This window comes from Anthonomus grandis, unplaced genomic scaffold (genome assembly GCF_022605725.1).
Source record: "Anthonomus grandis grandis unplaced genomic scaffold, icAntGran1.3 ctg00000340.1, whole genome shotgun sequence".
NCBI lineage: Eukaryota > Metazoa > Arthropoda > Insecta > Coleoptera > Curculionidae > Anthonomus > Anthonomus grandis.
Window position 1 is genome coordinate 179,113 of NW_026088469.1, and position 14,017 is coordinate 193,129.

At 31.1% G+C, this 14,017-nt stretch overlaps 1 protein-coding gene across 2 annotated transcripts; it reads right to left on the minus strand.

Annotated features, from left to right (window-relative positions):
- Positions 1-1,266: 1,266 nt before the first annotated feature.
- Positions 1,267-13,512, minus strand: LOC126749591 (uncharacterized). 2 transcript variants are annotated; one of them, XM_050459307.1, is made up of 3 exons: positions 13,315-13,512; positions 13,149-13,249; positions 1,267-6,263 (listed from the first exon to the last, which is right to left on the minus strand). In XM_050459307.1, exon 3 carries the CDS (start codon positions 5,378-5,380, stop codon positions 4,397-4,399), a length of 984 nt encoding a protein of 327 aa, XP_050315264.1. In that variant the 5' UTR covers positions 5,381-6,263; positions 13,149-13,249; positions 13,315-13,512; the 3' UTR covers positions 1,267-4,396. The 2 variants fall into 2 exon arrangements, with proteins under 2 accessions (XP_050315264.1, XP_050315265.1); XM_050459308.1 differs by lacking the exon at positions 13,315-13,512 and having other exon boundaries at positions 13,030-13,156.
- Positions 13,513-14,017: the final 505 nt, after the last annotated feature.

Sequence of the window (14,017 nt, forward strand, 5' to 3'; positions counted from 1 at the left end):
GAGATATCGGCCTTCAAAGTTTGGGTTTTGTCGTTTTTCGGATATACCCCCCCGTATCAATTTTTTTCAGAAAAATATTTTTTTTGCGAATTCCAACTAAACATACCAGTGGATTGTTCTCATCAAGTAGATCACGAAAATACCAGGTTATAAGGGAATCCGAGCAGAACTAAGAAATCGAGTATTTTTTTGACGTCAGTTTTGAGCTGAAAAATGGGCATCAAAAATGCCATATCTCGGCTATTATAAAAGCTACGGATTTTTGGAAGGTTATACAGATAATTTACATAAAGTAGAAGTAGCACTTGACTGAAATCCGAACGATTTCCCATTCAACGTCTGAAATATATTCTGTTACTTTTAGACAATTACTTTATATTTTTCTCCGCAATTGAAATAATATAGTTCTTCTTTCTTTCGATTTGTTGTAAAAATGTTTATTCTTTCTTTTAATCTCTAATTTGTAGGTTATAGCTAATATGATGATTGTTTTTAATCAACAAACTGTTATTTAAATTTCTGTAAAATTCAACAAATCAAGAAGTACATGTAGAAAAATAATATTTTTTCTATATGCATAGAATATCAGTTCTACAACAAAAAAATATCTAAAAAATCATTCTGAAAAATATAAAAGTTATAAGTCCTCTAAATAAAGCTTAACAATATACACACACAAAAATTAATTTCTTACTTTTCACTTGAGTTTCATTCATTATATTAAAGAGATTAAATAAATATTCAATTGATCTAAGTCATTCTTGCCATTTTTTTATAAATTTTATTATAAAACTTATTATTTCGAGATAATAATTCACAAATTCGGTTTTCCTAGAATATTTGTAATTTAACTGATAATTTAATATCTCGAAACATTAAAAAGGTTATGATTCCTTGACAGTTAAGCAATTACCTGATGGGTTAAAGTAATAAGACACGATCTGTACTAAATGACCATATTTAATAATTCCATAAAATGAAAAAATATATTTATCTTTAATGTATGGTATTTACACTAGAATTTAAAAAAGAGCCTACAGTATTACAAAAATGAAATCAGAAACATTTACAATTTACAATACTCTTAAAACAATAAATACAATATACATATAAATAAATAAACATAGATAACTAAATTAGGGAAGTTAGCCAAATGGATTTTTATAAAGATTATATTTATGTTACGTTGTAGATATTTACATTAAATATGTATCTCAAGTCAAACTTTGTGTGAAATATTCACATACGCTACTTTTATTCAATTCCAGATAATAAGATAAACAATATTACTTATTTTATGTATACAAATTAAACATACGTTAACCAATATATCACATTAAAAGTTTCTAAAATATTATATAATTTACAATACTCCTTATTATCACGAAAAAAAACTACATACGTACATATAATATTAAAACATAAAAAATTACAATAAAATAAATAATTAAGTAAATTTAAAACAATCTACAATATGGTCGTAGCTCATTTTTTTAACTAAAATCTTATAAACTATTAGTCATATTTTGAAATTATTTCATTTCAATTTTGAAATCCTTTTTAGCATATGAGGGTCTCCCTTTTTTACTTATACCTAACTAATAAATGAATTGTTTCATCAACATTTATATTTTTCCAAACAATGCCACGCATTTTCTATTTTTTCTGGGCAATTCAGGCAGCTAAAACAGTTTTTAATTTTTGTTTTTAACATACAGGGTCAGCCATTTTAATATATGCACCCAAATTCCTCTGAAAGTAAGCGAGATACAGAAGAATATTTAAGAAGTTATTCAGAACGCAGAAGGACATGTATCTATAGAGGTAATTTTGATTGAGGTCGTTTTTCATGCTCAATTCAACGTCAGGATAATTTTTTTAAATAGGAATTCCTACTTTTTTAGCGGATTCGAAATGAGCGCGACATTTTACTATTATAATGTTTTTTCAAATGGAAGTAAAATTACAAAAAACTGTTTATTACTGTTCTGTTTTAATTCGACATTTTACAAATAATTCAGCAGGTGGATCAAGCACAAAGGTTTTAATAACCTTAACTACCTTAACCTTGAGGTCAATTCTCGTAAGTCATTGTTGAAAAACAACCCCACAAGAAAAATCTAGACATGTCATATTGGGTGAATTTGCTGGTCAGTTAAGCGGACCTCTTATCTCTTAGCAACACCAAGTAGCTTTATTAATCTACATTAGCCTCAAATAAATAAAGATCAATCAAATAACCATTTATAATGCCACACCATACCATAAGGCTCTAGCGATTTTCATGATCTATGATGATGATGGTCGATGTCTCTTCTCTCTGCCAGTGAGGATTTTTATTTGACCAACAATGTCAATTGTGTCTATTAAGTTGTCCGTCATGTTTATATATAGCATCATCGAAGGCAAAGATAGAGAAATCTGGATTATCTGCAATCTCCTCCAAAGCCCATTGGCAAAATTCACCGCGCTGTTAAGGACTTCAATCAGTGGAAACGTTCAGCCTACAGCCGTGCTGCAAGAGAAGCATTATTATTAAATTCTCCCAAAATCATAGTCATCTCCACAATTTCAGTAGAAGAGTACTCAGACATTTTAAAACCGGACAACAGTGACAGATTGTGGAAAGTGCGTTCATTATATAATGCAATTAGGAGAAGATGCCTTTCCCTTCCATTGGAATCAAAATTGTGTGTGGACGAGCAAATGGTGCCGTTCAAAGGCAGTTTGAACGTCAAGCAATACGTCAAAAACAAACCCAAACCATGGGGAATTAAGATTTTTGCGCTATGTGGCAGCAGTGGCATCTTGTATGATTTTATAATATATCAAGGATCTACTACTGAACTTGACCCACAGCAACTTGATGTATTTGGTTCGGGTGCTGCAGTAGTACTAAAATTATCTGAGCTAATCTCACACCCTAGGGTACAGTTATATTTTGACAACTATTTTTCAAATTATAACTTACTTCAGTACCTTAGAAATAGGCAAATATTTACAACGTGCACAACAAGAGCTGAAAGATTTAAAAATCCGCCATTTTCGTCCGATAAGGATATGAAAATAAAAGGTCGAGGTTGTTCCGAAGAAATTATTAGCGGGGATGGGGAAGTCATAATGACAAAATGGTACGACAACCGGCCAGTTGTAATGGCATCAAATTATATGGGAGTTGGTGATAAAGACCAGTGCCGGCGATGGGATAAAAAAGGGAAGGACTATATTTACGTTTCAAGACCACAAGTAATAAATAACTACAACTCTAACATGGGGCGTGTTGACGAGATGGATTTCCTTATTACCTTGTATCGGACATTTATTAGGTCTAAAAAGTGGACTCTGAGAATGTTTCCTCATGCCATAGATATGGCATGCGTAAACGGCTGGTTGGAATAAAAAGAAAAAGCTGCTAACTTGGGTGTGGCTAAGAATGATGTCCTAGATTTGCTTCACTTTAGAGCCTATGTTGCTGAGGTTTTAATCTTGGCAGGAAAAACATCTACTAGGGAGAGGGAGCGACCAGCAGCTGATAGTCCGGGTCCTTCAACGCCCAAACCGTTATAAGTAAACCAGAAATTAGACCAGTGGCCGCAGTTAGTTTGGACAGACTAGACCATTTGCCATCCATTGATGACAAAGACTTTGCATCTAGGTGTAAAGTACCAGGCTGTAAAGGACGATCAAGAATTTTATGCCAAAAATGTAACGTTCACCTGTACCTTACAAAAAAAAGCAACTGTTTTGCAATATATCATACAAAGTATTTTTTTGTTTAAATTTATCTTTTATACCATTGACTACCAATGTGTGTACATAAAAAAAAAACTAAAAACAAACAAAAAAATAAAAAACGTCAAAAATTTTCAAAAAAATTAAAGAGTTGATTTACAAAAAATCAAATTTTTCTTTTAAAAAATAAAAATTCATGAGCGAAAGGGTTAAATTAAATCACTCCAATCTGAAAAAGACCTCAAGGTCAATAAAGAGTTAGGGAGCAGTTTTTTGTAATTTGGCCTATTCAATTTATGATAACGTAAAGCGTGAAATTTCCCGCTCTTTTAAAATTCGCTACAAAAACTAGAGGTTTCCATTAAAAAAGTTACTTTGATCTTGAAAAGTGACCTCTACTTATAGTGGAGGAGCAATTTCGGTATATATTAAAATGGCTCATCCAATATAATGTATAATTTTTTTTTTCAGAGGTGATAGTTCCATTTTTGCATTTGTCACTATCTTTTCAAGAAGTTGCTTCTACCATAACTGACATCGCCAATGTCAAATATTTTCTTTTGTAGCACTATTTTATATTCTAATTACGCAGGAACAATTTTATCTCATTTCTTCCTTTCAGACTTAACATGCGCAGGTAATCGATAGGATTGCCTTGACATATTCAACATCTGTCCTTTATTGCATACGTGAGAGCTTCCTCTTCGAACTTTTCACTAATTATCCAAGTTACATCTTCCACATTAACATCATGAGCCTCTGGAACAATTTCAGGTTCCTCTTGCTTTATTTTGAAGTTTAGTATATCTGCGTAGGTATCAGATAGGCTTGAGGTATCTAAAATTGAAGTAGTTTCCGGTTTTTCTTCTTTTATTGATATACTGAACACTGAAACAAATTTTGGTTCCTCTTGCTTTATTTCAGAACACCTGAATATTGTGGAGTCATTAGATAAGCTTGGTTGGGTTAACATTGAATGAATTTCAGGTTTCTCTTTCTTTATTGATATACTTGATGTTGCAAAAAGTTCATCAGTTTCTTCTTTTTTTATTTCAGACTCTCTTAAAATTGAGAAGGCTTCAGTTAGTAACGGAGCTATTTCTTCCTTTCTTTCTGAGTTTCTCAAATTTGCTTCGTAGGCACTTGACACTTCATAAATTCCAGGTTCCTCTACTTTTATTTCAGAGATCAAAGGTTCGTCATCGACTAACTCGTCTATATCTTTCGAAAAAACCGGGTCGTCAGGTATTTCCTTTAAAATAATATTATGACGACGACGAAATTTTTCTAGCCATCCTGTTGACGCTTTGAAGTTATCTAGCCCCAGGCACTCAGCCGCTTTCAGGGCCGTTGCTTGTATTTTGCCCCGGGTAATTGAAATGCCTCGGCTTCTCGTCTGACAAAACCATTTATAAACAAGTTGATCCACTGCCAGTTTCTTTTTGGGAAAAATTCTTTTTCGTTCATCGTTACCACCTTCTTGATACCTTCTTCTAATGTCTGCTTTATTTTTTAGTAAATTGGTCACTTGGGTCTTGCCCACTTGGAATTTTTGAGCCAATTTCCTGGAACTTAAACCAGTTGTTTCACTTACTTCAATTATTTTCATCTTTTCTTTGATTGAAAGATATTTTCTTTTATCCGTCATATTAAAATATTTACACTATTAGTTATAAAACACACCAACCATAAATGAAATGTTAAAACTATAAAAATTAATTATAATAAGTTATAATTAATTTTTACGTATACTCATGGCAATTTGCATTATTAGCACCCTTAATAATATTTTTTAGTAATATTGGTGACAACAATATCAACGGGAATTAACAAATACAATTTCAAATCCAATCAGACAGAATCGATAAAGAGATGTTTATTAAAATAGAGTCCTATTTGTAAATGCCAGGAATTCTTCACTGATATCTTTTAATGCAAATCGCTTTTTAGAGACTAGTCTGCAGAAATTTACTATGTTTTTTATGAAAAGCACGTTTATTTCTCTCTTTTTAATATGTTTTATTATGCTGCTTATTTTAAAGTTATTGTTAGCTTAATTACAATCAAAATTTTCATGTCTGATTCAGATCAATTAGATTGAGTGAAGTGCCTTTAGAAGTTTATTTAAGTTGTATATGTACTCCTCAACCTATGAATAGCATTAAACCTATTTTTAATGAAAAAATTATCCTGGGATAAGGGAAAATTCTTAAGACTACACAGCATAAACTTAGTTATCCGTAAAATAAAAATTGCCTAATAAATCAAATTTTTAAAAAGTGAATATTATATCATAATTTCTTCTACAAATGTCAAGAACAAGGGTTTATACCAACCACACTTTTAGTTCCTATGTAAGTCATATAAAAAGGGTGACATCTAGTTTCTTGATGATTTTAGAGATGCTTATTCAACTGTGAGTTGTATGTATCACTTGTGCTAGTTTTACTGAACTTCTTATTTGGAGGCCGTCACAACCTCAGGTGGCTTAAAGATATCTCAGGAGAGTATTTCACTGGACCTTGTTGAACCTTAAAGAAAAGTCACTAATTACTTCCCCACACTCTATTAAGATGCTTTAAACCAGAGTGTCATAACAATTTTATATATGTATATACACGATTATTTAAAAAGTTCTTTCAAGGCTGTTTACTATGATAATCTTGTATTAACTGTATTTTCTGATTGTAAAAGTAATTCTGAGTCTTTGCAATCTTATTATTCTTGAATTTTTAAATAACATAGTAAGGGAAATACAGTAAAACTTCTCTAACTCGAATCTTCAAGGGACAGACTAAAAAAATCGACTTATAGAAAAATCGACTTACAGAAAAAAACGCCTAATTAAGGGGTTATTGTTTATTAGTACCAAAAAAAGTATTTTCTTCGTATAAAACTAAAATTTTGTATGTTGTATGTGTTACATAATATGTATGCATATCAATATGTTTATAAATTTTTTTTAAAGAAGTCAGTTATTTTTTTTTGTGTGAAATTGGTCCATTTTTCCTTATCTATAAAATCTTCTAATAAATTTAAAGAATTGTGTATTTCATATGGAATATTTTCTCTGGATAAAATAAAACATCTTATCTTTTCAATAGCAGAAATCGTCTCGTTAATTGTAGGTGTCGGAACAGTCTCACCTTCGCTTTGGCCATCATCTTCATTTTCTTCAGGGTCTGAAACAATACAAAACAATTCTTACAATCTAAAAAGGCATAATCTAGACTAGCCTACCTTTTTTATTTGGAACAAGATTTTCTATTACGCTTTCTAGGATCTCTTCATCAGTTGGAAAACCTGTTGTTTGTACATTATCATTATCGTCACATAGTCTTCAAATGAAACATCACTCATGTTTATAGCCCTTCTGTATGAGGTCCACAGGGTTTTTAATTCAGATAATGGAACAAGGTCATCCTCGTCCCAGTTATCAGCATCTTGTTGAACTTTATCTTTAACAAATCCTGCTTTTCTAAAGCAATTAGCAATGGTTTGTTCTTTTACGTCCAGAGTCCACGTTTTATTAAGATCTTGAATTGCGTCAAGTAACGTCACAGTTGTAGGAGTTGCCACTTCCATATGGGCTAAAACTTTCATAACAATCCGCTTCCTATAATGTTGCTTCAAATTTTTTATAATTCCTTGATCCATGGGTTGTAAGATTGACGTAAGGTTAGGCGGAAAATATTTAAGTTTAATATTTTTTAACTTAGATTCAACAGACTTGGGATGTGCAGGACAATTATCAACGAATAGTAAAACTTTTCTTCTTTGGGCTGCAAATTTTTTATCAAGCTTTAATAGCCATTTTTCATAAATCTCACTTGTCATTCATGCTTTTTTATTAAACTCATAGTCCACTGCAAATGATTTAATGCCCTTAAAACAACGTGGATTCTTTGACTTACCAATGATTAGCAACCTAAGCTTTTCAGTCCCACTCATATTACTTCCAACCATAACTGTAATTCGTTCCTTGCTGTTTTTGCCACCATGGCATTTTTGTCCTTTAAATGCTAGTGTTTTGTTGGGTAAACATTTAAAGAAAACTCCTGTTTCATCAGCATTAAAAATGTCATCCTTATCATATTGACCGATCAGAGTGGGCAATACATTCTTTTGCCATTCTTCACAAGACGCCAAATCTGCAGAAGCACTTTCACCACATAAAGACATTTGAACGATGTTATGCCTAGTTTTAAACTTATCTAACCATCCTATGCTAGCTGCAAAATCGTCCCGCCCTAAAGCAGTTGCAAACTCCTTAGCTTTTTCTCTTATAAGAGTTCCAGATAGAGGGAGATTTTTATTTCGTGCCGTAGTAACCCACTTAAGCATTGATTCATCAATATCTTCATTCACACAAGGTGTAAGCCTTTACCTCCTTAACCTCCTCTTACAGTTTGAAGCGTAATCCTCTTTTTTTGTAAAAGTCTATCCTTGTTTTTTAGGATCGTTGACAGAGTATTGGGTGGTATCCCAAACTGTTCGGCAATATCCTTCTTTTTCTTTTCACCTTTTTCCACTTCAGCAATTAATTTCAATTTCTCACATAATGGTAAGCACTTTAAATTTCTCTTAGCCATAATTATTTTTAATAAAAACAAATTGTCTTAATTCGCATACGCACCAAAAAACTGTAACCACAAAACCGCCACGTCGCGATGAGAGCCTTTTTCCGTTTGAACTAATAAAAAGAAAAATGATGCAATAGCAAATCCATGTAACATACAGATGTTTTCCTAGAAAAATGTCTGTACTTCCCCGCAAAATTCGAGTTAGCCATCGGCAATGCGTTAAACGTTATTTCGACTTATAGAAAAGTTCGAGATGAGAAATTCGACTTAAAGAGATAAAATATCATATAAACTTGATGATACCTTTTTTGGTAGTATAAAATATTCGAATTAGGGAATCTTTCGAGATAAAGAAGTTCGAATTAGAGGAGTTTTACTGTAAAAGAGGTGTTTCTTTTAATACTCAGATGACATACATAAAATTCATGTATAAATTATGCCAATAGGATTATTTTGTATTCACTAATTGGCATAATATTTTTGATTTGGATAATTGATCACAAAGCAAAATTTTTTAATGATAATATTAATTTGCTTACGGACATATATGCTCCTATAAAGCCCCTCAAATTAAAGAAAAAAAATCTTCCATGGATAACCAGAATGTAATTCGAGATAAGGCAAAATTTAAATTTAAAAAATTACACAATGGATATAAAGAACTTAGAAATTACATTACTAAGCTTATACGCAGAGTGAAAAAAAAATTTTAGAGCAATATCTTAAATGGAATATAATAATGGAAATAGTAAAATATTGTGGAAAACATTAAAGAATTTCAATATATTATCAAAACAAAAAAAAAATTGTTTATCTGGTACGATATTTAATCCTATTGACATTTCTCATTGTCTCAGAAACTGAAGTGTCTAAATATTTAACCAAAATCAATACTAGGGCTGTTGGTTCTGATGGAATACATGTAATTTTTTTAATATCTTGGTGTCCTTTCATTTTAAAATATATTTGTCATCTAATAAATAATTGTATAGCAAATTCTCTATTTCCTTATGAATGGAAACGGGCTGATATAGTGCCAATTCCGAAAACGAATATTGTAAAGGGTTTTAATGACTTAAGACCCATTTCTATTCTTCCAATATTATCTAAGGTTATTGAACAAGCCCTGAAGAATCAAAAGTCTAAAAAGTTGATTGACGCCACGCAATCAGGTTTTCGAAAAGGTCGCAGTTGCCCTACAGCTTTTCTTAATGTAACGGATGACATTTTTAGATCTATTGATAAGGGTAATTGTACTATTCTGGTTCTAGTCGATTATTTTAAGGCATTTGATACCATAGACCAAGATACGTTATTACTAGTCTTGGAATATGTTGGTTTTCATCACAGTGTTCAATCAAATTAATTCAGAATTATCTTATGAATTGCTAGCAAAGGGTGGTTTTGAATGGCAATAAATCATATTATTTTGGCGTTAATTCAGGTGTCCCTCAGGGGTCAATTTTAGGACCAATTCTTTTTATTTTATATACTTCCCAATTTCCTAAATTTTTAAAACACTGCAAAATACAAAAGTATGCAGATGACACTCAAATATATTACTCTTTTTCGTCCGCGTTGCTGGCTCATAGCTGTCTCTCTGTAACTGAAGATCTAATCACACTATACAAAATGTCTAAAGACCATGCTCTCCATTTGAACCCAAGTAAATCCTTTGTGATGTTTTTTGGCAGGCCAATTGATGTAAAACACCTGACTAAAAGAGTTATCTTAAAGATTGGCGATGAGATTCTTCCTATGAAAACAGAATGCAACAATTTGGAGCTTATTTTAGATAACGAATTAAGGTTTGAAAAATATATTTCTATGTGCATTCAAAAATGTATAGGGAATCTACTTGCCTTACTACATTTCCTTAATCAAAAAACTAAAAAAGTTTTATGTGATTTAATGGTTCTCTCTGTTTTTAATCATTGTGATGCTGTTTATGGACCTTGCTTATGGGGCTGCAGAATATTGTGAGAAAATTGTTTTAAAAAATCACATTCAGGACACTTAATTTGCGATTCAATGGGATCATCATACCTAGACATCAATCCACAAAATTCGAGAGATCTTTTACATATAACCTGACAAAGTATTTAATGGTTTACCCTCTGTCCTACAAGTCTGCTCTATCTAAGCTTTCTCTAACCATATTAAAAACCATGTCTCCTCCTTGCCCAATCTTCTTAATTTAATGGCTAATTCCGCCAATAATCAAATCTTGTACCCACACATCATCTAGTTTTATGATAGATAATAAAAAAAATAAATTTTCTTCTTGAATTTGTTAGCTTTAGGATCTTTTTTTATTTTATTGAAGGAATGTATGTATATACTTCTCCTTAAGGATAAGTGTATAAATCAGCTGAACAAATTATGTTTCACTGCACTCTTGCCTTTTCATTTTATATGTATAGACTTATACTTGAATAAAGATTATTATTATTATACTAATAAATCTTAGTGTTTTAGATACTGGCAATTTAGAAAATTAAATATCTCAAATGTTCCCACAATGTTTGGTCTTAGAGGATTAATTAATTGTCTCTTTTGGAATTTTTGCCTTTAGATTTTTGGCATCTAAATTCTAAATTATATAATTAATATTGTTTTAGTAATATAAAGAATTGCTGCTCACAGCAATCATACAAACGTGCTAGACTCTGTGTAAATATTCAGTACATGTTCATGGATTCATTCATTGTTCATTCATCCTTTATTCATTTTAAATAGGCAAATAAAAAGCGAAAATTTGTACGTAAATGTAAATTATTAAGAAAAGAAATTCTTAAAATCAGTGACAACCTCATTGAGGGCCTCAACTAGTTATCGAGTCAGTAGTTAACCATAAATATTAATTTTATTAATTTATTGCATTTACAATAATGTTTTATATGTGAAAATAACCCTCTAGAGTTCTACTATTTTCCTCAAAAATACAATTTTTCATTCGACTTTAAAAACTCATTTTAAAACACTTTTAAGCCTGACTTCGAAGTTACTGAATAGTGGATTGTCCCAACATTTAGACCCAGGCTAAGTCAAAAGTGTAATAAGTCTCAATCCAAAACCAGTAAGTATTTGTGCAAGAGGTTCCTAGGAAAGTAGGCTGTTTCTTTTCTACATATTTATGAGGAAATCTCAATTAATTTTTTTCTTTAGTTATATTACTAAGATTTCTAGGTTACAATTTAATACTTGCAGCTTTTTATTTTTATTTTACCACCTTAATCCTAGTTTTAGTAATATTTTATCTTTATATTTCAAGCATACATTAAGCAATGTTTTCAAAAATATTATTTGCTCCTTTATTTATTCCATATTATTTCTTTACTTTTAAGTACACGCCTCTGTATTATTTATAAATATACCGAGATATCATAAGAATGCCAATGCAGAGTAAGGAACTTCATGTTTGTTTATTTAGACAGTATGTGCATAAATATAGCAACATTCTTGTTTCGCATTTATTTTATCAGTTAAATATCGATTTACCTGCTGTAAAGTTGTTATTTTTGAATCTCAGAATTAACTTAAAATGGGTCGCTCAAAAACTGTCTCTGGTGATGTAAGAAAAATTAATGTGGAGCATTACAAAAATGGTGTTAGGCAGAGTGATATTGCAAGAAGCTTACAGCTTCACAGGTCAATCGTATCCAGAGTTTGCAAAAAGTTCGCGTTACTGGAACAGCTGCACCAGCGCTCATTCCTGGTAGACCCAGAAAAACAAATTTGAGGATGGATAGGCAGCTGCTACGAATTTCCAAAGAAACTCCTTTCTGTCTTCTTCCCAAATTTTGGCAAAATTAAAAGGTTTACTCCTCCACCCTCGTCGTCGTATTTAGTGATGAATCTAAATATAATTTATTCAGGACTGATGGAGTGATATACGTCAGACGGCCCAGTGAACAAAGATTAAACAAAAAGTACATTTGCCCCACAGTTAAACATGGAGGGGGAACTATTCTTGTATGGGGATGTTTCTTGGCTCGTGGCATGGGACCCATAATAAGAATAGTGGGCAAAATGGATCTTTTCATGTACAAAGACATTCTGCAGACACATTTAGTGCCATATATGGATGAAGTCATGCCAGTAACAGCCATATTTCAGCATGACAACGATCCAAAACATGCTTCTCAATTTGTTAAGAGGTGGCTATCCGAGGAAAAAATAAATGTAATGGTCTGGCCATCTCAATCGCCAGACCTAAACCCTATAGAGAATTTATGGCATTACATTGACAACAAAATCAGGCACCTAACATGCTCTAATACAAATATTCTCTTTGAAATAGTGGAAAAGGCTTGGAAAGAAGTGAACAATAACTATATTATGAAATTAATTGAGTCCATGCCAAGACCATGTGCAGATGGATGTTATAAAGGAGAAGGGGTACTTCACGAAATATTGAATTGATTTTAATTTAGTTGGGTTATATTTTTTTTAGAATCAGAACTATTTGTTGTTGCTATATTTTTGAATAATAAATTTGCATAAAACAATTTGGTGTTTTATTTATTATGATACAAAAAATATGATAATATAAAAATATAAACAAGCTCTAACTATTCTTGTAAATAATATATAAACCTTACTTATAAAATAGATACTTAAAGATATATAACAGGAAAGTTCAATGTTGCTATCTCTTTGCACAATACTGTATGTATGATAAAAAATAATAAAATTTTTTTTTATTTCTTACATGAAACTTTTTTTATATTTATTGGCTGTTATTCCCTTAATGCACCCCATGGTGTAACACCCTTTACAGGTCTGACTGGATATTTAGATCCTAACATAGAGCTAATACTGATTTCTTACCACATTTCATCTGTTGAACCCTTCAACTGCAGAACTTGACTCCATAAAGTTATCAACACTTATTGGCATATATGTTTTGATAGTTTATGCCTTTATGATCTCTACAATAATTGGTAAAATTCTATATATGAATAAAAATAGTGTAAATTAATGTTAAATACAATACCTTGCATTATGCCCTGGCAGATCAAGAAAACTTTTAAAATGGAAAAAATTCCATATTTAAAGTTACAGGCGTTTCAATAGCACCGTAAAGGTAGTACAGAAAATTTATAATTGATTTTCATTTATATTGGACACTATCCTTATTAATTTAGCATAAAAACATAAAATTCAATAGTAAACATAACTGAACGATAATCAAATAAAGCTTATAATAATATAAACATTAAACATAACCATACTTTTAGGTTAGTTTTAAATCTGTCTTCTGTCAAATGTCAAAACAAGCGATTTGTTAAGGTTCTTCAATACCTAAACAGCTGCTCAATAGCAACATTTAAAAGTGAAAAAATAAGAAAAAAAGAAAAATCTAATTCTTAGGCTCTTACTATTTTACAATAAACCATTATTCAGTATATATTTTTATTGATAAATTTTATTTATACTTATAATAAAAGGATTATTTTGTCGAGAATTTGTAAAATTGGAAGTAGAAGAAACAAAGGTGGTACCGGCCAAAACGTGTTTCTACTAATTGGCTTATTAAGGGTAGAATAATCAACAAAATTAAAAAAAAAACTTATACCAATTTATGTAATCACCAGTACCTCTTGTTGCTTATTTAGTGTAGATGCTCGCTTAGTAAAACTTGTAAAATTGTTCGCTTTAGTAAAACTTAATTTACATCCTAAATTTTATTTCCCAAG

What these genes read in the sequence shown, in the direction of transcription:
- LOC126749591 (XM_050459307.1), bottom strand. Translation starts at nt 5,380, where the DNA reads ATGACGGATAAAAGAAAATATCTTTCAATCAAAGAAAAGATGAAAATA.